At 46.3% G+C, this 26,080-nt stretch overlaps 1 protein-coding gene across 2 annotated transcripts in view; it reads right to left on the minus strand.

Moving 5' to 3' along the window:
- Positions 1–427: 427 nt before the first annotated feature.
- The window catches only part of HEXA (hexosaminidase subunit alpha), a 30,572-nt gene continuing 4,919 nt past the window's right edge, over positions 428–26,080 (minus strand). The window contains exons 2-14 of one of the 2 annotated variants that reach the window (XM_012768240.2): positions 12,335–12,427; positions 11,377–11,442; positions 9,797–9,843; positions 8,558–8,668; positions 7,220–7,321; positions 6,622–6,754; positions 5,549–5,729; positions 4,627–4,713; positions 4,264–4,336; positions 3,073–3,256; positions 2,782–2,872; positions 1,995–2,099; positions 428–671 (exon numbers count right to left, since the gene is read on the minus strand). In XM_012768240.2, the coding sequence (XP_012623694.1) occupies positions 608–671; positions 1,995–2,099; positions 2,782–2,872; positions 3,073–3,256; positions 4,264–4,336; positions 4,627–4,713; positions 5,549–5,729; positions 6,622–6,754; positions 7,220–7,321; positions 8,558–8,668; positions 9,797–9,843; positions 11,377–11,442; positions 12,335–12,427 (1,337 nt within the window). In that variant the 3' untranslated portion in view covers positions 428–607. The remainder of the gene's footprint in view (positions 672–1,994; positions 2,100–2,781; positions 2,873–3,072; positions 3,257–4,263; positions 4,337–4,626; positions 4,714–5,548; positions 5,730–6,621; positions 6,755–7,219; positions 7,322–8,557; positions 8,669–9,796; positions 9,844–11,376; positions 11,443–12,334; positions 12,428–26,080) is intronic. The other variant, XM_076004533.1, reaches the window with a different exon arrangement.

A 26,080-nucleotide genomic window follows, 5' to 3' on the forward strand; every position in this document is an offset into this window, starting at 1 on the left:
GGAGAACAGCTCTAGGGGCAGGAGCCGTGCACGGGGCAGGGGCCGTTCTGTGACCACGTCGGCTCTGGAGCCCTAACACTGCCAGGAACTCCTGCAGACCCTACGATGTCTCCCTTCCATAACCAGAGCCTTGGAGTGGAAACACAGATGTGCAGTGACTGGGCTGAGAATGAGGGCAGGTGTCTGGAACATGTTCAGGGGTGGGAGAGGAGCGACAGAACTCATAGGTAAATAGAGAGGAACACAGGCCACAGGTTTCATCCCCAGCCCTCCACTGGGATCCACTGGGATCCAGCAGATACTAAACCCAACCTGGCTGGGCCCTGCTGAGCTCACTCACTCTCAACGGCAGAAGACCAGTCCTGGCCGCTTTCTTACCCTCAGGCCATTCACATATTTTTGTGAATTTTTACACAGGTAGTCCATATTTATTATAAAAAATGCCATATCACTCTTTATTGGACACCAGCGCCAGCACCAGCCCCCTTGTCCCCAGGTACAGGGGCACATGGGCAAGGGGCTCCGTCCCCTGGCCGGGATGCAGTGAAAGCCTGGCCCCCCACCTCTCCCAGGGCCAGCACCCTCCTCGGTGCCTGGGGCAGCTGGCTCAGTTCTGTTCAAACTCCTGCTCACAGTAGCCTACATTGAGGGGCTGGGCCTGGACACCTCGCCTGCAGGAGGACAGGGAGAAATGGCAAGATGAGCCCTTCAGAAGGGGCCAGTCTTAGGCCCTAGCAACATCTCCACCAAAGTCACGTCTCCCCTTCCCCATTTCAGTGACTCTCAAACTCACTGTACACCAAAATTACATGGGTATCTCACTTCCAGAGAGTCTCACTTGGGGTGGGGCAAAGCGTTGGCAAGAATCTGTAATTTGAATAGGCGCCCCAGGTGACTTTGATACAGAGAGACCCAGGAACTTTGGGGAACACTTCCTATTCCTACTCTGCCTGTCTCTGTACCCTAGCACCAAAAAATTCAGTCCCTTTGAAAAACAGATGCCTGGGGGATACCTAATGCCCTTGGCCTACTTAGCCTTCTGTTCCTGCCTCTAAAACACTGTAAACGCAGTGGCAATGGGGGGCTGGGGAGCTGTCCAGTCTGTGCACTTGGGCATGAAATCTTGTCCTTAGGTCTGAGACTTAGAAGTTACAAGACCTGACCAATCTCCTTACAGACCTCTAGGCATACTTCTTTTATTATCTAAATAAACAACATGTTTAGGGAACCAGCTTAAAGTCACCCAGTCAATTACAGACAGTCAAGGCTTAGACCCCAAAATGCTTGGCCCCAGCTTCTGATCTGTATTAGGCTGTGTCCCCCAAGATCTCAAGACCTAGTTAATGAAGGAATCCAGGAAATGATCATCTTATAAAGGCCCATCCCCAACAGAGGTGAAGATGTCATGAGAGCCCAAAAAGTCAGTCTGGTTCAAATCCTGCTTCTTAGTGACTTTGGGCAAGGGACTGAACTTCTCTGTCTACCTCTGCAAAGGGGATAAAATGCACCTACCTTATGGGGCTGTGGTGAAGATTCAATGAGCCAGTGCCTCTAAAGGGCTTAGCACAGTGATTGCCACAGAGTACAGTCATGCCTGGTTATCAGCAGGGGAGTGGTTCCAGGACCCCACAGATCCCCAAATCCATGGACACTTAAGTCCCTTATATAAGATGATATAGTGTTTGCATATAACCTATGCATATCCTCTTGTACACTTTAAATCGTCTCTAGATTACTCATAATACCTAATACAACATAAATGCTATGTAAATAGTTATAGTTTTTTATTGTATTAATATTTATTTATTTATTTCCCCAAATGTTTTCTGTCACAGTTGGTTGAAGCCACAGATGTACAACCCTGGGATATGCAGGGCCACCTATAAGCCTCTGTAAGTGTTAACTATTGTTACTATTCTTTACCTCTCAGTAAGGGGTCCCACGCCCTGGATCTGCACCACCCACACCTTAGCAAGGCCCCACAGCCTACTCACCTCAGCAACTCACAGCGAAAGCGCGACAGACGTTTATGGGCAAATTTCAGGTCAACTACCAGCTTGTTGCTCCATAGCCTCTCAGCAATAGCCCCTCCTCTGGGCCTGCAGAGAATCGGGCATGTGCCAGGCTGGGCCCTGTGTTCCCTGCACAGATGCTGGATATCCACAGGCTGCTGCCTCTTGTCTAGGGCCCCAGACCAGCTCAGGGCCAAGGCAAGTGGTCAACACCTGTTTAGAGGCACAGCCTGGCTGGACGAGTCCCAGAGAGTTCTAGGGCTCAGCTCCACCTTCATTAAATTGTGGACAGTGATTCCACTCTCTTTCCCTCCCAAAGACATGGGAATAATAATAAGCCTTGAAGGTATCATTAACTGACAGTGACAGCAGCAGCGGATGCCCTTAAAACGTCAACCTGGCACAGCTGACCATGCCTGGCAAGGCTGCTGAGGAGACAGCAAAGGAAAGTATGATCGTGGGAATCCTAGACTCTCAGTGCTGGATCCTGAGCACGTCACCTTGCTCTCCAGGCCTCACTACTTCTACCTGAGAGGTGGAGATAACAATGGCCAGCTACTCCACACACCTCTCTGGTCACTGGAGGGAAACATGTGGACATCACGTGAAAAGTGAGTATCACAGACAAATGGAAGGCTCACTGCAATGCCTCTTCTCCCTCAGGTCTGAGGGGACAGTGCTCGTCTGCAGGTTGCTCGAGGGGACTGAGTCTGTCAGGGAGAACCCCTGCCCTCAAGCCCACCCTATACCTTCTCCAGAAAACCCTTACCATAGCCTAGGGACCAGGTTTGTGCCGTCCACATACTCTCCCCACATGCAGGCCTCTCCCCCAATCACCAGAGTCTTCTGCTGAGGGGTACCTGAGAGAAAACAGGTAACAACAGGCTGATGGTAGGGGGAACTCTAGGTGTCCCCTTCAGGCACCTTCCCAATGTGGCCCTCTCCTCAGATACATCATTTCATTTCCTACCCTGAAATGTCTGGCCCAGACCCTCCTGCCTCCAACCCTGTCCCCAAGCCCAGCCTCCTTTGGTCAGTAAGGGGAGTGCCCTGCTTTCACCTTCAAAGTCCAGGGGTTCCACTAGGTAGAACTCCTTCCAATCAGGGCCATAAGATATACGGTTCAGGTACCAGGGGGCAGAGAGCAGGGCCCGGAAGCCGGACTCAGTGATCAGTTCCAGCTCCTTCGTATAGCTTACTGGCACCTCTTCTCGCCACACCTGTATGATTGTGTCTGGCTGAACCTGTAACAAAAGGTCAAATGGCAGTAATAGCACAGAGCTGAGGAGATTCCTGGGCCTCACTCATATGCAGGCAACCTAGGCCAAGGGGTGTGTCCTCCCTCTGTTCCCTGGCAGAAAAGTATGGGCCAGGCGCGGTGGCTCATACCTGTAATCCTAGTACTCTAGGAGACTGAGGCAGGAGGATCGCTTGAGCTCAGGAGTTCGAGACCAGCCTGAGCAACATAGCAAGACCCTGTCTGTACTAAAAGTAGAAAAATTAGCTGGGTGTGGTGGCATGTGCCTATAGTCCGAGTTACTTGGGAGGCTAAGGCAGGAGGATCCCCTGAGCCCAGGAGTTTGAGGCTGCTACTCCAGCCTGGGTAACAGAGAGAGACTCTGTCTTAAAAAAAGAAAAAAGGTATGTCTACATGACTCCTAACTGCTGTGCTCACACCTTGATACAGAGGCCGAGGAGTCCACAGGCCCTGAGAGAGCTCCCTGCTGCTCTCCCTCCCCAGGCCCCCTGCAGCGCCCTGTCCACAGAGCTAGTAATACTAGCTGGGAGCCGGGGAGGCAAGCAATGAGGTCCAGGTGCTAAACATGCCCAGTGGTCTCTAGATGTTACTGGGCATAGGACAGGGTTTCCACAGAGCCCCTGCATGTGAAGGAGGCTAGGATCTTATTGATGAAAAATGAAGAAGGTAGCCCAGCTTCCACAGACCTGAAAGACCCTAGTCTATGACTCAGGAAGGAAAATCCAGCTCATCCTGCCAGTCTCAGGAATCCCAGGTGGTCTGGCGGCTTAAATAACTCTTGATCAGCTGGCAGCAAAGGAGGGTAGACAGAGGCTCTGATACCTAAACTCAGGGCTCATACCTCTGCAGCCTTTCTAGAGGGAACAGGAGAGTGCTCTGACCATTAAAGCCTAGTCCAAACCCAGAGATCAGTCCCTCCAGAGGCAGGGAAGGGCTGCAGAGACCAGAGAGAGACAATGCTAGTGGCTCCTTCTCCTCTCTGCCCCGGCTCACCTTTACTTTATTATCAAACACCTCCTGCCACACCACGTAGCCCTTGCCATAAGAGGAGACGATGTTCAGCAGCCTGCAGAGGAGAGGATTGTCAAGAAAGCATCTGCTCAGCTCAGACTGGCTCCAGGCTGTTTGCGCCAGTGCTCTAGGGGTTGAGCCTAGCTGGCGGTCTATTCCCAATTGAGCAGTGTCTTCCCCAGGGTTGGGGACTGACCACTCCAAACCTGAAAGGATAGGACAAAGGGACCCTTCAGGGGCCCAGAAAGTGGGGCAAGCAGGGCCTGACTCTGATATGGAAAGTGAAGACCCCACAAGAGGTGACCCTCAAGGGCCCCTGCCTGCCCAGCCTCCTTCCTTCCTCACGTCTGGATGTAGTAGGACTCCAGCTGCTTGAAGTCTTCACCAAAGCCTTTCTTCTTCATAAATTTCTGGATATCTGGGTTGGACTTCCTGAATCCCATGAAAAAAATGAAGATCAATTTTTCAACATCCTGAATGCCTAAAGCCTGGGGATTAGTCACCTGGCCTCCCACAACTTCCTCCTTTCACCTGAAAAATCAAATAGCCAAGAATCTCAGAAGCCCCACATGAAGAAGTTGTGACTATGCAAAGCTATGTGGAAGGCACTGCTGACAGAGGCTGAGAAACGATGAGTTTTAAGTTCAAACTCCCAAAGAAATCAGATTTTAATCCTCTCTCTGGACTGCAACACGTGGGCCCAAAGTCTTAGCCCTGGGTCCACACACACCAGTCTCGTTTCCCTAGCGGCTATTCCAGGTGGCTGACAAGCCTGCTGTCTGTCACCTGCTGTGGATCCCTGGCCTCACAACAACTGCATTTTGCTCACCTTGTTCTCCTTCTAGAATATTTTGCCCTGCTCATGTCTCCAAAGAGCCAAACTATTTCCCCAGAAGTAGCTCTTGTGCCCAATTCTCAGAGAAGCCCCTCAACCTCTTTTGAGCTCACTAGATCTGAGGGTTGCTTTCATAATAAGGGATTATTTTTCTCTATCCTGAATTTTCTAAGAGCTGGTTTTTAAAGTAAACATCTCAAGGATATGAGAGAGGAGGAGAGGTTCACACTGACAGCCTTGCCAAATTCAGGTAGGGCCCCTCTGAAGGTGGAGAGGGGAAGGCCCAGGACCCAAGCAATGAGAGCTGAGACAGACTGCTGTCTGCAAGGTTAGGCCCTGAGAAGCAGCTGAATTAGGTGGCCCCTTGGGTGCTAACCTCTATTCTGAGCAAGCAATTCATTAGGCAGGATGGGAAGATCAGAGGGCTCATACCAGCAGGTGAAATCAACCTCATCTCCTCCAAGGTGAAGATAAAAATCCGGGAAGACAGAGCTGACCTCCAAGAAGAATGTGCTCATGAACTCATAGGTATTGTTGAGACTGGGATTCACGGGGCCAAAGGTGCCAGAGGGCTGAGACCCAGAGTAGCAGGGAGTCAATAATCCAGGGATCCCTAAACCAAGAGAGAATCCATTCAAGCATCACAAATACACAGACCCTCATGTACAGTCAGTTCTACAGATAAGGACATAAGTCACACAAAGACAATCCTGCTCATAAACGTCACACGCATCTAGGTAGGCCCACTCAGGCATTCACTGACACTAGTAGTCACCATCATTTAGTCACAGAGAAATAAGAACATACCCACAATCATAGATGGGCGGAGACAACTGTCAGCGCACACTCCCGTCTAGATGCGCTCCCTCCAGCAGGCGTCACCCTTGCTCCCAAGGGCTGCTCTCCTGCTGCCACCGTTACCCAGAAAAGCAGAGGGAGAGCCTGATCCAGCTCCATTGGCAAAATCTTTCTTCTCTTTCTCCTCCTGAACCTGGGGCCAACTCTGATGCGGAATATTTCTACATTTCCTAAGGGGCGTCTCCTTTGGCCCAGAGTCTTTCCCTCTTGAGGCTGAGGCCACAAGATATCTTCAATTTTATACAAGGCCAGTAGCCTCTTTCAACCTGCCTTTAACCTTCCTTTGGGGCTCGGTCTGGGGGGCTGGAGTATACAGAGGAGATGAGCGAGCAGGAGTGGTGACTGTCCGACTTGAACCTCTGGAGGCCACCCTGGGCTTCTTTTTTTTAGATTCTATCCTGGGAGTCAGATTCCTCAGCATCCACTCTAGGGTACAACCATCAGCAAGGGCATCTGAGAAGAATTTGCCCACATTTTCATAGTAAGAAGTGGTCTCCTCTGCCCGAAGTTCTTCCTATCTAAATTATCAAGAGGAAGACACTGGCGGAAGACATGCCTCCAGGGACCAAAGTTGGGACATGCCATTCCCTGAGCCCCCTACTGAGGATGATCAACAGACTCCCTCCCACCCCAGACATTATTCTTACCTGGTCCCCAAGACAAAGTGTGGCCAGGGGTGTCAAACTCTGCCAGCACACGGATGCCCCTAAGCCGCGCGTATTCAATCACCTCCTTCACATCCTGCGCTGTGTAGATGTGGGTGACAGGGTTGTAGGACCCCTGAAAGGCATAAGACACCCTTCAGGTTCTCATTTCCTGAAGGCTCGCACAGTGAAAGATACTCCAAAGGACTCCCCAGATATCAGAAAACCTGTTCACAGCTCTTTGCTATCAGGGACTATCTTCAAGGAACTTGATCATAATTTTCCACAAGTTATCAAATCTGCTTTATCTGAATATCATAATGCCAGTGAGATAAACAAGGTAGGTATCATGTCCATGTAGCAGAATATAAATAAATATAGAGAAAAAGAGACCAGGAGAGATTTATCTCCTGTAGGTCACAAAGCAAATTAATGGCAAAGTTTGGACTTGAACTAAAGTGACACCAAAAATACTGTCCTTCCCCTATGTCAGTATGTCTGCCAAAAACTGGCTGTTTAGGATGAGAGCCACTGTCCTTGACAGCCCAGCCAGGCTCGAATGTCAACCCATAAACTTGGTCTGGGAGAAACTGGGACATACCTTTCTGGTGAGCTCTGGAAAAGTGAAGCTCTCGTATGGGAAGGAAGAGTCATCCACCAGATGCCAGTGGAACACATTCAATTTGTTAAACGCCATGACATCCTGTGGGTCAGAGCACACACTGTGAACCCATCACAGCCTCTCCAGTTTCAGCCTCAAACCTGGAAAGCTGGGCAGGCTGGCGGGCTGCTCCACACACCCCAACAGGCTCAACCCGCCCAGCTTCCAGGGAGGTGTTTATAGGGTCTGTCTCTCAGACCTTCCCATTAGAGAGTGCCTGGCATGGAGGGAAGACCCAGCACATTTCTTCTTTTTCCAGGACTTATCCAAAGACGGCTGACAGAAGTGGTCTCTCCCTTTTTTTTTTTTTTTTTGAGATAGAGTCTCACTCTGTAGCCCGGGCTAGAGTGCCATGGCGTCAGCCTAGCTCACAGCAACCTCAAACTCCTGGGCTCAAGCAGTCATTTTGCCTCAGCTTCCTGAGAAGCTGGGACTATAGGCTTGTGCCACCATGCCCAGCTAATTTTTTCTATATATTTTTAGTTGGCCAATTAGTTTCTTTCTATTTTTAGTAGAGACGGGGTCTCGCTCTTGCTCAGGCTGGTTTTGAACTCCCGACCTTGAGCGATCCTCCCGCCTCAGCCTCCCAGAGTGCTAGGATTATAGGTATAAGCTACCATGCCCGGCCGCTCCTCTTTCTGAGATGAATTCTGATCACACTGAGAGGAGGCCTGCAGCAACCATGGTACCCTGAAGTCTCCCGCAGCCCTCAAATAGCCTGAAGATCAACGCTTCCTCCTGCCATTAGTGTTGGGTTATCTGACTGGTGCTTACAAACTGTGAGGCCTGCTAGGAACTTAGTAGCCCCTTAACTCATAAATCTCAGAAGCCAAGGCTGATAGATGTGCTGACTCCTTTCGTTCCACCAGAGAAGCAAAGGAAAAGGCACATGATCTAGAGCATCAGTTGTCAGAGAAGATTGCACATCAAACACAAGAGAGTTAGGAACTTCCCCAGCTAAGGCTTTTAACGTCTCCCTCCTATGACCTTGTCTAAACTAAAGTTAGCTCTACCTGGCCAAAGAAGCCAATTGACCAATACACCTTCTGTATCCCTGGAATGAGCCTAAAACACTGGTTCACAGTAGCCAGTGGGGTAGATTTGAGTCACTCTTGTTATTTTTGAGTCTTGGGAGCAGTTCCTCTTCTACATTTCCCCAGGAGCTCACAGAGTTACACACATTCCCCCTCTAACTCTTTAAGAATATGGAACTTGGTCTGCCCCTTGCCCCATCACCCTAGAACCCTAAGCGCAAAGAAGGTGTTAAGGCCTGGGTACCAGAGTGTCCAGGATGGTAGACAGTGGTAGGTAATGGCGAGATGTATCCAACAGCAGGCCCCGATGAGGGAAGCGGGGAAAGTCTTCGATCTCAGTCTTGTTTATGAAGAACTGTGCAGACCAAACATTGAAGATGTCAGGGTTCAAAGGGAGCTTACCATGGGGAATAGGGGGGTGAGGAAAACTCTCCCAAGATCCCTGCAAAGCCAATCTGTAACTGTTCTCAAGGTAACGATCTCACCAAACGCCCCACACCTCTACACCAGTGATCATAAACCACCGCCCTCCCAGACAGCAACTCTCCCATGCCAACCAAACACACTGTGCCACACACCACCTAGCCTACAAATTCTGGGTTTTCCTGACTGTTAACATGTTTATTTTTTACAAAGCAGTGTGGCCTCAAGGTCATTACTAAATAATGACTCAGGGGAACCAAATAGTGATTCCAAACAGACCAAATCTACCAAACCAGTTTTCCATCCCCATCTCCTCCTACACTCCCTGCTGGGGCTATTGCAAGCCTCTAGGACTCTGTCTAAGGCAGAATAAGATTTTTCCAGGATTCTTTACATTGGGAGAAAACCCCAGAGATAGATAATTGGGAGCTAAACGATGGGCACACATGGGTACAAAGAGCTATAAAGGTCATTGGAAACCAAGAAAGGGGAAGGGTGGGAGGCGATGAGGGGTGAAAACTTACCTATCGGGTACAATGAACACTATTCTGGTGCTGGACACCATTAAAAGCCCAACTTAAGCATTATACAAGGTATCCGTGTAACAAAAACATTTGTACCCCCTTAATATTTTGAAATAAAAATAAATACATTTTAAAAAAAGAAAACACCAGAGATTAGAAAGGAGTCTTTTTTTTTTTTTTTTTTGAGATAGAGTCTCACTCTGTTGCCCTGGCTAGAGTTCCATGGCATCAACCTAGCTCACAGCAACCTCAAACTCCTGGGTTCAGGCAATCCTCCTGCCTCAGCCTCCCAAATAGCTGGGATTACAGGCATGCGTCACCATGCCCGGCTAATTTTTTATATATATTTTAAGTTGTCCAGATAATTTCTTTCTATTTTTTTTTAGTAGAGACGGGGTCTTGCTCTTGCTCAGGCTGGTCTCCAACTCCTGAGCTCAAACGATCTGCCTGCCTCAGCCTCCCAGAGTGCTAGGGTTACAGGCATGAGCCACCTTGCCCGTACGAGAAAGGAGCCCTTTTTGAGGGCCCATACTCACCGTGCCCTCAGCAGATTTCCAGACAAGCTGGCTAAAAGTCTCCAGACCTATGGAGAAGGGGAGAGGCAGAGGAGAGACTCAGGAAGTGGAAAAAGAGATCACCCATTTGGAAGGTTCTTAATGTGACAGAGCATAATGTCTGGGTACACAGTGAAATGGAAGTAGCATAGGCTTGATGATTCTTAACACTTATGAAAAGGGGACACTAGGAAGCCAGTATCCATTTTTACTCTGAATTTTTATTTTGGGAGGTGGCAGGGAAAGGGGTTTTGGTGTCCTTCCTTGCAACATACTAACCTCGTATACATATTTCCTAAGCCTTGAGCTCACAGGAATATTAAAAAGAGAGGCCAAGATATGTGCTCATGAGGACATATGCAGGGACAAGCCAGCCTGCAAGGGTTAAGGTTTTCCATGGATAAACCCATCAGGAGCTAAGGGAACTAAGAAAATGGGTCCCCACTCTATTGCCCCTTCACTTCTCTCAGATTCAGTTGTGAGAAAGTGATCATAAGCTTGAGTTTCCAAGAAGCCTGGGTCCGTAGCTAGACTCAGAAGACAAAGGAGCATCCACTCTTCCTCTGCAGAGTCTGACAAAGACCCAGCTGCAGGGAGCTGAGGTGTGGTGTGCAGCAACTGCCCCCAAGGACTGATAGTCTCCCAGAGGCCAGGAAAGCCCAACCACAGGTATGTTGAGTCCAGAGCATTGCATGTTATCGACAGCTACAACTCCACTTCCGGAAACCCTGCAGAAGCCCTGTGAAGGATTCCCAGAGTCCCCAAATTTCAAAATGAAAGAATCTATGAGACCTTAGTGGCCACTCAGCACCTAATTTGAAGCAGACTGCTAGTGCTCTGCTAGTACGCTCCTCCCTACTCTGACTCTGACACCCAGCGTTCTGGAGTCCCAGATCCCCCCACGCCACCTCACTAGTTGTAGCACCTGCACAAAAGGTTTACGAGGGCAGAAAGGGGCGTCAGTACACTGTTTCTCCAAAGCACAGAGGGGCAAGGTATAAAGACAAACTAAAACAAGGCGTGGGATTCTGTGGGAACTGCCTCATCATTTCCCAGCAGAGCATTTACCCAGTGTAGCAGAGGTACTTGGCTAAGTCTGCGTTTAGGGAACTAACACCTTTTCAGTACACCGAGAAGGGCAGGGGCCTGTTACCTGTTTGCTAGTAAACTCCCCATTTTCTCCAGAAATATATAGTTCTACATATTTTATTACTATTCATTTTTTTACATTTATCTATTTCTTTTGTTATAGCTTTCCTTTTTAAAGAACCTTTCTAATTACGTGTCTTTAGAGAGAGCTGGACGGGCAGTGTTCATGATAACACCCTCCTACCCCTCGCCCCAGAGCGCCTGCCCAGGAGAGCTGCTGCCACTGCACAGGGTGAAACCTGACAACTTCTAGCGACGGCTATAAGGAGATGGGAAACACTCCAACTGGTTTCCCTGAGGAAAGTTTTCTAAAGTGGAGATATTCGCTAGGCCCCAAGTCCTGTCCTTCCACCTCACCAACCCTCCCACATCATGTGTCTGTCTGTCTCTCTCTGTCAGCCCCACCTTGTTACCTCGGAGAGCTCCCCAGATCGTCTCAGAGAGGAGTAAGCATTCATCATCATTTATGGTCAGGGTATCTGAAATGACAGAAATGACCCCCTTTAGTCAAGGTCTTCTTCTCTCAGATTATAGACCAGATGTTCTATATAAATCCTTCTACATAAAAAACACCCAGCAAGATCATATATATTTTTTTAAACTTTCAATGAGGAGACATCCCCAGAGCAGGATAGCTGTCAGATAGCCAGGCCTGGGGCCAGTGTGGGAGGGTGGTCACCACAGTGGCTCTGCAGATGCTGGAAGATGACGTCTGATGATAGAGTCAGGTTGGGGAAGACTCCTCTGCAAGGCACCACACCTACCTCGTGGTCAGTTTCCCAGCAGAAATGTGAAATCCTAACAGCTTTTAGCTGAAAGTATGAAGTCTCCTATTGGCAAAGGGAGTAAGGATGCTTTCAGGGGAGTCCGGGACACGATGCTCCCAAACCCTTTGTGATCACCCTCCTTTCCCTTTTTCTTAAGATTTCAGCTACTTCATCCAAGAATGTGAGGAAGAAGCTGCAACTCGAAGATTCACTTTAGAGGCTGAAAAGTCCCCAAATGTTGCAGCTCAGGGAAGACAGGAAGTAGTCACAGGATTAATGACTTCGCTTCATCTCAGTATAAATGATCAAAAACTCCTTCTCTCCCCAATGTAGAGTTTCTTAGAGAAAATCAGCAAAATGTACACTTTCCTAAAATAGAAATGTACTCAGTCCAGAAAGTGGGCATCCTGTGGGACTCAATAAATAGCCAGTGTGACATTCGGCAGCCAACCTTCAGACACTTGTTAAGCTGCTCCACAGGAAAAACTTATCTTCTATGGCTCTCAGGACTTGGTTTCCGTGGTCATGGGGGACTCTGCCAGGCCAAAGTAATAGCTTCAGACAAGTGCCAGTTCTTCTAGGACAGGAACAGAGCAGTACTTACAATTCTCCACTGACTCCAAAGCAGGAAACTGGTTACATCCAGATTTGACTACAGAGACAACCAATATATTCTTCTCCAGCGTATGTCGTTTTCCTGCAAAGACAGGGTAAACTCAGTGTGGCTAACCTGTCATCAGAAGCAAGAGGCAAAACCAAGGCCCCCGTAGGGGCCCTAGCTCTAATCCCTCAGTTCACACACTTGTGGTAAAAGGCAAGGGAGGATGTGGCATTTGCCCTTGGCATAGGCATTGCCTAGTCATCCATTTCAACTTTTTCATTCCAGTTGTGCTCCCTTTCTCCCCAGTATCCATGTGACCCATGTATGAACGATCTGGGTGACAGCTCTTCTTAACCAGGGCTCTGTACTTCTGGCTTCCCTTGGACTATACCAAGCACACAATTCCAAGACCTCAACTGCCTCTGTACGAGCAGCAGTTCTAGAGCATGACTACCCAAAGTGTGGTCTGCAGATGAGCTGCCAATTTGCAAACTGTGTTACTCATTGGTCACTAGAAGGGAAGCTTATATGACACCAGAATGTAAATTATGTCAATTATTCTGACATACTCTGACATCAATTATGTCAGAGTAAACACACTATCCAGTTTTAACACTTTTTAATAATAAGATTTTTCTCAATGAAGCGAACAGTTTCACATTCTGGTGCATATGCTTCTTATCTCCTCGCAAACTGGCACTTTAAGTAGTACTGCTCTGGAAGGCTCCAGATGAAGAGTTTCCAACTTTGTAAATGCCCAGGAGCTAATATGAGAAGATGCAGCAGATGATAGGAGGCTCTCCCATGCAGAGGAGGCCTGAGATGATGCAGCTGATACCTCCAAGAAGGCACATGGGCACCAGCCTGTCCTGCTTTCTTCCTTCATCTTCCCAGATTTCTGACAAGCAGTGGAAAGCCACCCAGAATGAGCCAACATACTATCTAATATAGTTCTACAGACCCCAGTCTATGCAGAAACTTACCAAAGCCAAAACACTAATGCCCTCTCTCTTCCTACCCTCCAACTAGTTCTTCCCTGTGATCTTCTGGGGGGCTCTGCTTCCACTGCCCCAAGCCTGAACTTAATGAGGCCCTCTCATTCCCTGCTGGAGCCATATGCACCACCCCACTGGCACCACACATCCACGACTTCCTATGGCACTACACAGTCAGGGATAGGATGGCTTGGCAGAAGGCAGGGAGAGAGTATTCAGAAACAAGCTGGAACCCCAAATGCTACCCATGTCCAGGCAGAAGGAAGGAACCCAAGAGCCTCAGACTATTCTCAAGGAAGCTTGCTGAAACCTCCTGAGCACCACCACATGGCTGCATCTCAGCTCTCAGGTGTGCCAAGAAGCAAGCTAATGAGAGATCCTTTCCTACCATCATGAATAAACATATTCTTTCCGCTCCCAGTAAATACCGTGTATCCCCACACCAATGCCTAAACTCTGCAGGGAGAAGGAGATTTGAGGCAACTCTGGGCCAAGTCAACTCACAACTCCATTCTTAAACCCTAACTGCACCCCCCCCCCAAAAAAAAAAGGACAACCAGGCTTTCAGAGGGCTAAAACCACTCTCAAAGCATACTCTGTAGGGTCATTCCAAGATCTCCAAGCAGACTGGCTATCTCTACAAATCCATCTCTACAGAGGACTCTACAGGAAGACCAAGGAGTATATAACCCAGGGACAGGATGAAGAAAAACTGTACCCCACTCTCTGTCTCCTTATCCCCACTCCCAACCCCACACATCACAGAGCCCCATATCATTGCATGGAGAGCTCATCTGAGTATCTATCCCGGCAGCCGTCCAAAAGAGGACAAAAGTCCTGAGCTTTAGTGTTAATCCTCTGGGCCTCAGTCTGCCAAATAAGGAGAAATCACAAATATGAAACCACCATGGCTCACAGCCCTGATGACAAAAGAAAAGCTCCACAAACACCAGGTTTATCTAAACTATTGCTTAGAAGACAGGAAAATACCTAATTCTTTGGTTGTTATTATATTTTCATTTTTCAAAAACACCTGTACTCTGTTCCCTAAGTCTGCAGTCATTTATTGGCAGAGTGACTACTTTGAAGACCTGCTAAAAATGAAAGCAATTTTTTTCCAGAACAATGCCTCTAATTTAACACATTGGCTGCCATACTGGAAAAAATTTTTTCTCCTTGGGGCCACAGTGTTTTATTACGAGAATAGAATAAAAGCTTCAAAAACAAAATGACTCTTTCTTATTTAATGAAAAATGTATTGTTTATTGTTTTCTGTGTGTGAATTATATGTAACTTGAAAAATAGTTCTCACAGCTCCCAAGGTAGAGAGACGTGTGAATTACATGTGCTTCATGAGGCCCTGGGCTCAAAATGAGCGTGAGTTAAATACAACTCACGTGGCAGTTAATGTGTTAAGGGGTCTTTCTCCAGAATTCCAATGCCTCCACTCTCTGCCACCAATCTCACGTGAAGAATCCCTTCCTCAGTGTTTTCAGTGATTCATCTGTGTTCGTGTAGGAAGAAGCAGATACAGAAGCAGGGCTGACACTCAAACAAATTAGGAGAGGGAAGGTCTGAGGGAGGCAGCAACATGAGGGCCGGCAAAACAGGAGGGACACTAGGTCATCTGAAAGGATGTAAATAAAGCATCATCACTGTGGTTTTCCACCTCTCAGTTGCTCCTCTGCTGAGGTCTGAAGAGAGCAGGAAACAGGTAGGGGACAGTGGCCGACTCTATACACACCCACATGCGGTGTGCCAGAAGTGCTGAGGTGTGGGAAGCGCGGTATGGCCAGCAGCCCAGTCAGCAGTGTCACAGGCACATGCTGCACGAGCTTGGCCAGGACAGCAGGAAGTTCCGCAGCCTCCGGTGCTCAGGAGGAAGCATGGGCAACAGAGCAGTGGGCTGGGAAATCAGGAAAGGTAGGTTCTGGTCTGGTTCTGCTGCTGCCAAGCTGAGCGAGTCTTGGGGCTCCCACTTCCTCCTTGTCAACAACGGCAGGGCGGGACCAGATTCCAGCTACTCCTCTTCAGAGCGAACACCTCCTGATCCACAAACAGATGATGCACTCCGGGGCCCCATTCCACGACCACAGCCTCCCACCTCTGCTGCCCGCTCATCCCCCGCCTTTCACAGAAACCCCTTCTTGTCTTTGGGTTTACTGAAAAGTTTGTGTTGTTTTTAATTTAAAAAGTAGTACACACTAATTGAAAAAATTCAAACAGCACAGAAGTGTTTACAATGAAAAAAAATAATAGTATCTTTGGCATCCTTCCTTAGTCATCTCAGTGAAGCGATAACAGCACTGTTAGTTTTCTACTCTTATTGTCCCTTTTTAGCAAAATTTTGCCTTACTCATCACAGGTCATCTCTGGACATGGAATTCTCAGAACAAGCACCTGCTTACTACCAAGTCCCACTGCTGAACTTTCTCTGGACTCTAAAACTGTGACCCCTCCATTTCCCTCCTGTTTGCAGCCCTCTCCCACCCTCACCCACTTCCCTGCGTGCCCAGGTGTGGTGATCCCTCACCTCAGACACACTCTAGCCACACTCTCGGCAATGTGTCTCTTCTCTTCTGTTGCGCCCAGTGGGCAGCACCTTAAACTCTGGATCAAGCTAACATCTGCCTTCTGGGTCCCCGACGCTGGCTACTACGTTCTATTGGAGGGAAGGGAGAAAAACCACAGCAGGCTTGATTGGGCCACTGTAAAATCATGGTCTCTCAGCTTGAGTGGGCCCTGAGGCTGCCCTTGCAATCTTCCATCCCAACCATTGCTTTTTGCTGTTCTCTGCGACAGTTATTGCCAACTTGTGCCACTTTCCTCAAGTCTAACCTGATCACCGCCTCCCTTGCTCTCAGCAGAAAGCACTCTCATTCACCCCTGCGTGCTTCCCCTCTCTGCCCTGACAAAAATGTCTGCAACAAATCCTGTCTTGACCTTTTCCACCCCCATCTTGATGGAAGGAGTTTCCTTTCACCTGTGCTCTGGATCTCTCCTCAGTCTCTTCTTGTATAAATTATTTCCCGTTTCCCCAAAGTCTTCATATTATTTCTTTCTACTGATTCTTTCCCATCAGGGTTAAAATATTTGCGATCCTCTTGGTCTCAACTGCATGTCATCTTTCTTTCTTTCTTTTTTCTTTTCTTTTTGTAATATTAACATATGTAGCTGATAAACAACTGCATGTCATCTCAAACACTCACTTTCTTTGCCTTCCTATCACAAAGAAATTGTAGAGGAAATGTAGCCTGGGCCACTAAGGAGCTGGATTAGCACTTAGTTCAGTGCCTAGAACGTGGTAAGTGCTCATGGAGTCGGCCATGCTTAGTCCTCTCTTCATGGCCACATCCCATGTGTTCCTCAATGCACTATGATCTGGCTTCCTTCACCACCCCTCCTCTGAACATGTCTTCACCAAAGTCTCATGGTTCTCCAACTGGATTCAAGGGATCCTTTCCAACTCATTCATTCACTCAACAGTTACTTACTGAATGCTTACTATGGCCAGGGTGTTCTAAGTGCTGGGGATACAGCAGTGACCAAAACAGACAAAATCTTTGCTGTCAGACAGCTAATATTTTAGAAACTGCTCACTCCTTCTGGGACCTCTTAGCAGCATCAGACATCCCTGTCCTTCTTGAAACTAAACTCCCTGAACTTAAGGGACACTGTTGTCTCTTGGTTTTCCTTCTAATTCCTTGAATATGTAATCACTCTCTTCACCTTTACCAGCCTCAATGTGCTGGTGTTCTCCAGAGTCTCCAGGGTTCTAGACTTCTCTTTTTCTCCACATTTGCACTCTCCCTGGACAGTGTCATCATACAGTAGGCTGATGACTCCTAAACCTATCTTTCCACAACCACTCTTCTTTTGGAGCTATGGACTTGTATGCCAATCTCACATGTCTCAAATACACACTGAACTAACTCTCCATTCCCCTCCCTGGCTGACCCTCCCTCTCACTCTGGTAAAAGCACGGTCTATTGACCTAGACCAGAAACCTCCTTGTTCCACTGCACTGAGTAGATCACACATTTGTTCACTCGAAATAATATTTATAGACTGTCTGCTATGTGTCAAACACTGTGCTAAGCACTGAGATTACAACAGTAAAAAAGACTCAAAAAAGTCTTATAATTACAAAATCCTTATTCTCTCTTGACATACCACCATTTTCCCACCCCCACTAGGCCAAAGCCTCAGCCTCTTTTAATTTCTTACCTGGATGACCATAAAAAATCCCCCAGGTAGTCTTTCCCTGCCTCTATGAATACCTCATTTTAATCTACTATCCTCTGGGACCTTTTAATATGAAGTTCAGATCATAAAAAAATCCTTGCTGAAAATCCTCCAAAGGCTCCCCAGAGCTTTCAGAATACAGGCCAGAATCTACCAGATGATTATAAAAAACCACTTGTCTTCTTTTGCTCCTGTGCAGAACTCTGACCATAGCACAATGAACAAGAGTTCATTGTAAAGCTCTGTAAAGATACAGAGCCCTGAAAATGCCACATTTTCTCCATACTTTTCTTTGCACACATTGCTTCCTCCAATTGAAACCAACTTTGCATTCCTTCCACATCTCTCCTGACTAAGAAATAGCTCTGGTTTTCCTTTTACAAAACGTTTCTGTCATTCCCCCACCCTTTCCTAAGAGACCTTCCCATGTGATCATGAAGTAACATACACATACCTTTTTCATAACACTTATCTTAATATATGCTGTTTATTTGTCTATCTCCTCACCTAGGCTGTGAGTTCCTCAACAGCAGGGACCAATCTCAGTGTCTGTATTCCCAGTGCCTGACACATTGTAGTCATTCAATAAATGTTTGCTGAAAAAATGAATGATGCTGGAATTAAAAAAGGGCACATTTAATGCTATGTATGCATAATGATTGTGCTACATGACAATTAGGCATAAATTGCAAATACTTAATGTAGAGATTACTTTTATACACCCAAACCTAGTCTTTCTGAAGGCCTGAGATTGGGCTGGGAGATGCTAAGAAGATGCCCAGGCTCACAGAAAGAGTCTTTTCAGACACAGCTCTTAAGGGCTCTAGATCCATAAATCCAAAGATTTAGGTCTTTCTACTTCTCTGGAAAGGGGAACTCACTGCTACATTAGGGTACCTAGAAACTACAAATCTTTATCTCTATGCACAATAGCTTCTCCCTCCACCAACCCTGCTCCCCGATTCAAAACATTTCTATCATCGATGTATTTGATTCACAGAATCCCAGCAGCATTGAGAAAACACACTGGTTTTGGTCATAAAGTGGCACTTGGTTTGGCTTCCAGGCGGGAAACTAAGAAAGTCAACCCAGCCTTTGCCACCTTCCCACTCTTTAATGTCTACCTTGCTGTGCTCTGGTACACTCCACTCCTAGGCTGGTGCCAAAGTTTGTTCCCATGCACTCTGCTCTCCTCCCCCTCCCACCTTTGTATACATCATATCCAGGATTCATCTCCCCATACTCAGCCTAATAAAGCCCTTGAAATCATTCATTTCCCACTCATTTTTTCATTCCAACCAATATATATTGAGCACTTACTGTGCATCAGGAACTATGCTAGATGCTGGGGCAGTTAAAAAGAAAAACAAGCCCTGGTCCCTGCCCTTGAGGAGCTCCCAGTCTAGTGGGAGAGACAAATACAAATAATAATTAGAAAACAGTGTGATACGGGCTACAATAAAAATTATAACCACCTCCTGAAAGGGAGAGAGGCTTAGCATTGGAGGGGACCTCTGTGTAGGATCTTGAATCTTGAATTGGTGACTGCCAAGCTACCAAGAAGAGAAAAGGTAACCCAAGCTTGGGAAGTGCATTGGTGTGGGTAGAGAAGAAGGCAGGGGCACTCCACCAAATTTCTTATCCCAGTAAAGTGGGAGTCTGAGAATCCAACTGCCTTGTGCCCAGGCCTCTCCCCAGTGCTGCTGACTTCAGTCTAGACTATGGTGCCTCCTCCTGGGAGTCACTATTTGTAAGTGTTGAACAGAATTCCATTGATGAGATATACCTTACCTTATCTAACTTCTCTCCTGTTTGTGGACATTTGGTAATGTTTCTAAGTATTGTTTTGTTTTTTGAAACAGGGTCTTGCTGGGGATCCAGGCTAGAGTGCAGTGGTGTCATCATAGCTCACTGCAACCTCAAACTCCTTGGCTCAAGTGATTCTCCTGCCTCAGCTTCCCGAGCAGCTGAGACTACAAGCATGTGCCACCATACCTGGCTAATTTTTGTATTTTTTGTGGGGATGGCGTCTCACTCTTACTCAGGCTGGTCTCAAATTCCTGGCCTCAAGGGATCTGTCCATCTTGGCCTCCCAGAGTGCTGGAATTATAGGTGGGAGCCACTGTGCCCGTCCTCTCAGTTTTCAAAATTATAAACAATATAATATTTGTTCTAGTAAACAAATATTCGTGTGTGTGTGTGTGTATATAAATTTTTTAGCAGTTTTGAAAGATATCTATAGGATAAATTCTTAGAAGTAGAAATGCTAGGCCAAAGATATGAACATTTTTGGTTTTGACACTGCTAAATTACTTTTCAAAATTACTGTACTGATTTATTTATTTTTTTTTTTTTGAGACAGAGTCTCACTTTTGTTGCCCAGGCTAGAGTGAGTGCCATGGCGTCAGCCTAGCTCACAGCAACCTCAAACTCCTGGGCTCAAGCGATCCTCCTGCCTCAGCCTCCCAAGTAGCTGGGACTACAGGCATGTGCCACCATGCCTGGCTAATTTTTTGTATATATATTTTTAGTTGTTCAATTAATTTCTTTCTATTTTTAGTAGAGACGGGGTCTCGCTCAGGATGGTTTCGAACTCCCAACCTCGAGCAATCCGCCCGCCTCGGCCTCCCAGAGTGCTAGGATTACAGGCGTGAGCCACCGCGCCCGGCCTACTGTACTGATTTATATCCAAACCCCATCTCTTCACATCCTTCCAAACCTAGACTCTCTCAATTCTTTTTCATCATTGCCAGCCTAGTAAACAAACAAACAAACAAACAAGAAAACACTGTTTCAATTTGCATTTCTTCAATAATGACTGAATTTAAGCATTGCTTTGAACTTCCCAGCCACATTCTTTGCATGTTTTTTTAGTTAGTTAATTTTCTTTTATTGGTTTGTGGAGCTCTTTCTATACTTTAACATTGTCTTTTAAGGTTGCAAATATTTGCCCCATTTTGTTCTTTAGTTTTTAACCTTATAGTTCCTTTTGCTTTAATTTTTATGTAGTTAAATCTGTTAGTCTTCTCCTTTATGTTTCCTTTATTTGCTTGCTTAGAAAGGCCTCCTCTACCCCTAGAATTATAAGAATAGTTTCCTCCTAATACTGTTATGGTATATCTCTTGTCTTTAGATCTTGATCTACTTGGAATTTACTTTTGTGTTTGATATGAGACAAGGATTTAATTTTTTTCCAAATGGATAACCGGTCATCCTTACATATTTATTGACTAATATATCTTTTTACTTTTGATCAAAAATGCTTCCTTTATCATATATTAAATTCCCATGCATATATGAACTCTTGCTTGTCTCTGGAACTTATTTTCTTGGCAATTTCATACTCAGAGAAATCTACCTCAGATATCACTATCACATTTTGTCACGTTGCCCAATATATAAACCCTCTGCTCACTTCTGGTCTCACATTTACTCCACTCCTATGAATGTTGTTTCTTCTTTTCCACCAGACCACCTGTACGACACATCACCCACCCTCACAAGGCCTGGGAAATCTTGTTGCATGTTACTTAACTATCAACATCCTCAGCCTCTTCTACTTCCTCCCTAACTGAAGCCTGCTCTCCCCAGGAACACCACACACCACGTCCCCTACAACTTGCTCTGAGAGGCAGCATCTTCACACATCCTAGGGTTGAAATACAGGGCTGCTTCTAGGCCATCCATTCCACTACTATCAAGTGAAAAAAACACCTCTCTTCTGTGGCTCATGCCATCTAGGTATTAAATCTTGAGCCTTTCCTTGTCTAAACACTCTACAACTTCGTGGTCATTTCTTTATTTACTCAAAACTTTGGATCCTGATACTCAGTCTTCCTCTCCCCCAAGACTGGCTAGATGATCTCAACACCCAGGCGGAAGAACTTAGCCATGTTCTGGCTTACCAGTTATCCAACCACACTATCCTCCTTTTCAACCTCCCTGCCACAATCACCTCTTGGACCTTCTTGTCCCCTAGAAGCGTTCAAGCCCATTCTTTAATACTATACAGCTAACTGTTTGCTGGATCCCTCACACTCAACACTTCCAAAATCAAACTTACTTTTTTTTTTTTTTTGAGACAGAGTCTCACTTTTGTTGCCCTGGCTAGAGTGAGTGCCGTGGCGTCAGCCTAGCTCACAGCAACCTCAAACTCCTGGGCTCAAGCGATCCTCCTGCCTCAGCCTCCCGAGTAGCTGGGACTACAGGCATGCACCACCATGCCCAGCTAATTTTTTGTATATATATTTTTAGTTGTTCAATTAATTTCTTTCTATTTTTAGTAGAGACGGGGTCTCGCTTGGGATGGTTTCGAACTCCCAACCTCGAGCAATCCGCCCGCCTCGGCCTCCCAGAGTGCTAGGATTACAGGCGTGAGCCACTGCGCCCAGCCTCAAACTTACTTTTTATGATTCTCACTCTCAACCTCTTAATCAACTTCTCTCTCTCTCCGTTTTTTTCTTTTTTCCAGACAGGGTCTTACTCTATCATCCAGGCTGGAATGCAGTGGCATCCTCATAGCTCACTATAACCTCAAATTCCTGGCCTCAAGCCATCTTCCTGCCTCAGCCTCCTGAGTAGCTGGGACTATAGGCTCCTACCACAACATGAGACTAGTTTGTTTATTTTTTGTAGAGATGGGGTCTTTTTTTTTTTTTTTTTTTTTTTTGAGACAGAGTCTCGCTTTCTTGCCCAGGCTAGAGTGAGTGCCATGGCGTCAGCCTAGCTCACAGCAACCTCAAACTCCTGGGCTCAAGCGATCCTCCTGCCTCAGCCTCCTGAGTAGCTGGGACTACAGGCACGAGCCACCATGCCCAGCTGATTTATATATAAATGTATATATTAGTTGGCCAATTAATTTCTTTCTATTTTTATGGTAGAGACAGGGTCTGGCTCAGGCTGGTTTTGAACTCCTGACCTTGAGCAATCCACCCGCCTCGGCCTCCCAGAGTGCTAGGATTACAAGCGTGAGCCACCGCACCCGGCCAGATATGGGGTCTTGCTATGTCACTCAGGCTGGTCTCAAACTCCTGGCCTCAAGTGATCCTCCCACCTGGACCTCCCAAAGTGCTAGGATTACAGGCATCAGCCACCACACCCAGCCTCTCTCTATCTCTTTTTACTCCTTCCCTCACTCTCCAACTATTTTCCCTATCTTTGTGAAGGGCAGCAACATATGATGAATGAGTGCAAACACCAAATTGCTAAATCAGAAATCTGGGAGTCATCCGTATCACCACCCCCAACCTAATTCTCCACTTCTAAGCAGCCACCTCCTAAATCTCTCTTTAGTCTTCTTAGTTTTCCCTGTCCCTACAGCCACCAACCTACTTTAGCCACTATTATTTCTTATCTAGAATACTGTTAACAGCCTTTTAACTTGGTTTCCTACTTCTAATCCTGTTCTCCACAAATCCTCAAGGCAGCCAGAGTTTAGTTACATCATTTATCCTGTTTAATGCACTTTCCAGGCCTTCCTTGACCTTAGCATAAAGCTCATGTTCCTGGCTGGGCGCGGTGGCTCACGCCTGTAATCCTAGCACTCTGGGAGGCCGAGGCAGGTGGATTGCTTGAGGTCAGGAGTTTGAAACCAGCCTGAGCAACAGCAAGACCCCCGTCTCTACTATAAATAGAAAGAAATTAATTGGCCAACTAATATATATATATAAAAATTAGCCGGGCATGGTGGCACATGCCTGCAGTCCCAGCAACTTGGGAGGCTGAGACAGCAGGATTGCTTGAGCCCAGGAGTTTGAGGTTGCTGTGAGCTAGGCTGACGCCATAGCACTCACTCTAGCCTGGGTAACAGAGCGAGACACTGTCTCAAAAAAAAAAAAAAAAAAAAGCTCATGTTCCTTACTAAGGCTTACTAGGCCATGTCATGACCTTTCATCTATCACCTTTCAAGCTTCAGAACTTGCTGATCCACCCTAGAGTTGTGTATTTCACCCATGGTGACCTTGAGTTTCTTAACTATGCTATGAAGGCATTTCCCACATGCAGTTCTTTCTATGTGGAATAGTACCTCCATCCCCACTAACACCTACTTTCAGATCTGATTAAACAGCTCTCTATGAAAGCATTTTCATTAAGTTACCTTCACACCCTCCCAACTCCCACACACTTGGGTCAGGTGGTCCTCTTCTACATAACCAAAGTACCCCAACCTTCAATTATCATTGAAGAAACCAGACTTTATTGTATGTCTGTATCACCATTTCCAGGGACTATAAATTCTTAAAGGATGGGAACAGTTTAATTAATATTCTTTGGACTTAGTGCTATTAACAAATTATAGTTGCTTAATAAATACTATTTGTACTAAGGATGGGTGGATGAAAGGCAGCCACAAACACTACTGGAATCTGATAACAATGGACCAAGGATCAAATATTCATAACCTGAATGCTAATGAATAAGCAATTAGATGTTAGAAGTTACTACCCATTTGAAGTAGTTAACACTGTAAGGTGTCATCAAAACTTAATCCTACCAGAGGCAAGTAGTTTTCCAAATTGCTAACTGGCTTCACAAAGATATTTATGAGTATACCCCAAGGTTGCACAGTGAAAAGAGCAAAATCTTGGCAGACTTGTCTGGTATTTCTCTCTACCACTACTAACTGTATAACCCTGTGTTACTTAGCCTCTGTGAGCTACAGTTCTGAAAGATAGGGCTCACACTAACCTCAAAGAGCTGTTATGAAGATTAAAGGGCATAACTTACATCGAGCACCAGACACCCAATAAATGATAGTTTCTTTCCATTTTCTACTTTCCAATTCCCAATAAATCAGTGCTGCCACAGAAACCTCCATTCAATCATTTGGCTGGAGCAGCCCTGGAGCAGAGTGACTTGTGACATAACCAAACCATAGAAGCAGCTCCCCTGAAGGGTTTTTCAAAGGCTTCTTATGGCTATTAAAGCCATAAGCCTTCAGGGGGAGACTGAAGGCTCCACTAGTATGTGATGCCACCCTGCATGGCAAATAGGCTGACACTCAATATATAAAAGGGTTTAGAACTCTGAATCTGCCCCGATCTATGACTGTGGTCCCAGTCAAAAGAACAAAGCCACTTATGTAGGATCCTGTGCTAGTTACTACCAGGACAAGGCAAAATGGTATAGTAACTAAACTTTGCATCCATAACACAGTGCACCTGGTAAGACATCTCCCCTTTCTCCCTATCCCAATAGCTTTACAAAAGAAGGAGAAGGCTGCTTGCTGACAGCTGAGCTGACAAGCACCCACACTTCCTGTGGTTGAGCATACACTCCCACAGGAAGGAACTCCACACCACACCCAGGCCCAACCAATCTCAAGACGTGGACACAACAGTACACCACTGTTGGCTGGGGATCAGCGCTGAGTGCATGGCCAGGAAGCTTAAGCAACACCACAGCTTAAAACAGAAACAAAGAATATGAAAAGTGAACACTGAAGTTCCTGATGATGAGTTGTATTCACGACAGGAACAGAGAAGAAAATCTGCCCCATTGCTTTATTACAATGGACTGTAGACCTATAAACCTTGAGGCAGATCACATCACGGGAAACTCTTCACAGACCTCTCCAACCTCTCCACATCCAACCTCCTCTCTTCAGCTGACCTTGTCAGTGGTCCTAAAACGTGGGGGAAAGCATTTCACCAAATTGGCTAAACCTCCTGAGGCTGATGCAAATTGATTCTATTTTCTTACTTATTTTTAGGGTCAGGAGAGGAAATTAAGGAAAATTCAGAAACATGAGTGACCTCTTTCATTTCTAATAGAAGCATTGGTTAGGCAGCGAAACTCTTTCTGTATAAATCAACAGGAAAGGGACTGAAGTTTATGCCTTTAATAAGCTAAGAAATGGACAACATGCCCTAGCATGAGTTGTGTAGCTAAAAAAGTCCATGCCTGCTGTTAAAAACAAACAAACAACAACAAAATTCAACGAGATATCAACTGGCAATAACCCTCCAATGCCCTGCTTCATTCTTCTGTTTGGAGCCAAGAAGGTGAGATGGAAGGAAATGGAAAGCAGGCATGTCTGGGGCTGAGACAGTTTTACTTTTTATTTTATGTTTAAAAATCACCAAGTTCTCTCCACTATTGTATTCTCCTTCAAAGACTGCAAAGACATTCATAACTATTTTCTTGTTATACTCGGAAATGCCTGGAATGTAGGCAGATTAAAAAAAAAAAGCAGCAGCGGCAACCACAGCAACAGCTTGGAAATTAGGCAATTAGCCTGAAGGCACATAGTTAAACAAGAGATTTATAAACATTCTCTGGAGGACTCCTGAATAAATCATGTTCCAGCCCGAGTCCTCCAACGTTGACAATGTTTAAGCAGAGTATCCAAGACAGGGGAGCAACTGTATTGCAAGGAAATAAGACTCACCTTTTTCATAAACCACACACACCTTGATTAAGTGGAGCTTCTCAGTACTATCCAGGGATACTGGAAAGGCACTATGATTTAGGTAGTAAAGAAAAATCCAGGGCTTGAAAAGAGAGGCTG

The sequence above is a fragment of the Microcebus murinus genome, chromosome 6, assembly GCF_040939455.1.
Source record: "Microcebus murinus isolate Inina chromosome 6, M.murinus_Inina_mat1.0, whole genome shotgun sequence".
Lineage (NCBI taxonomy): Eukaryota > Metazoa > Chordata > Mammalia > Primates > Cheirogaleidae > Microcebus > Microcebus murinus.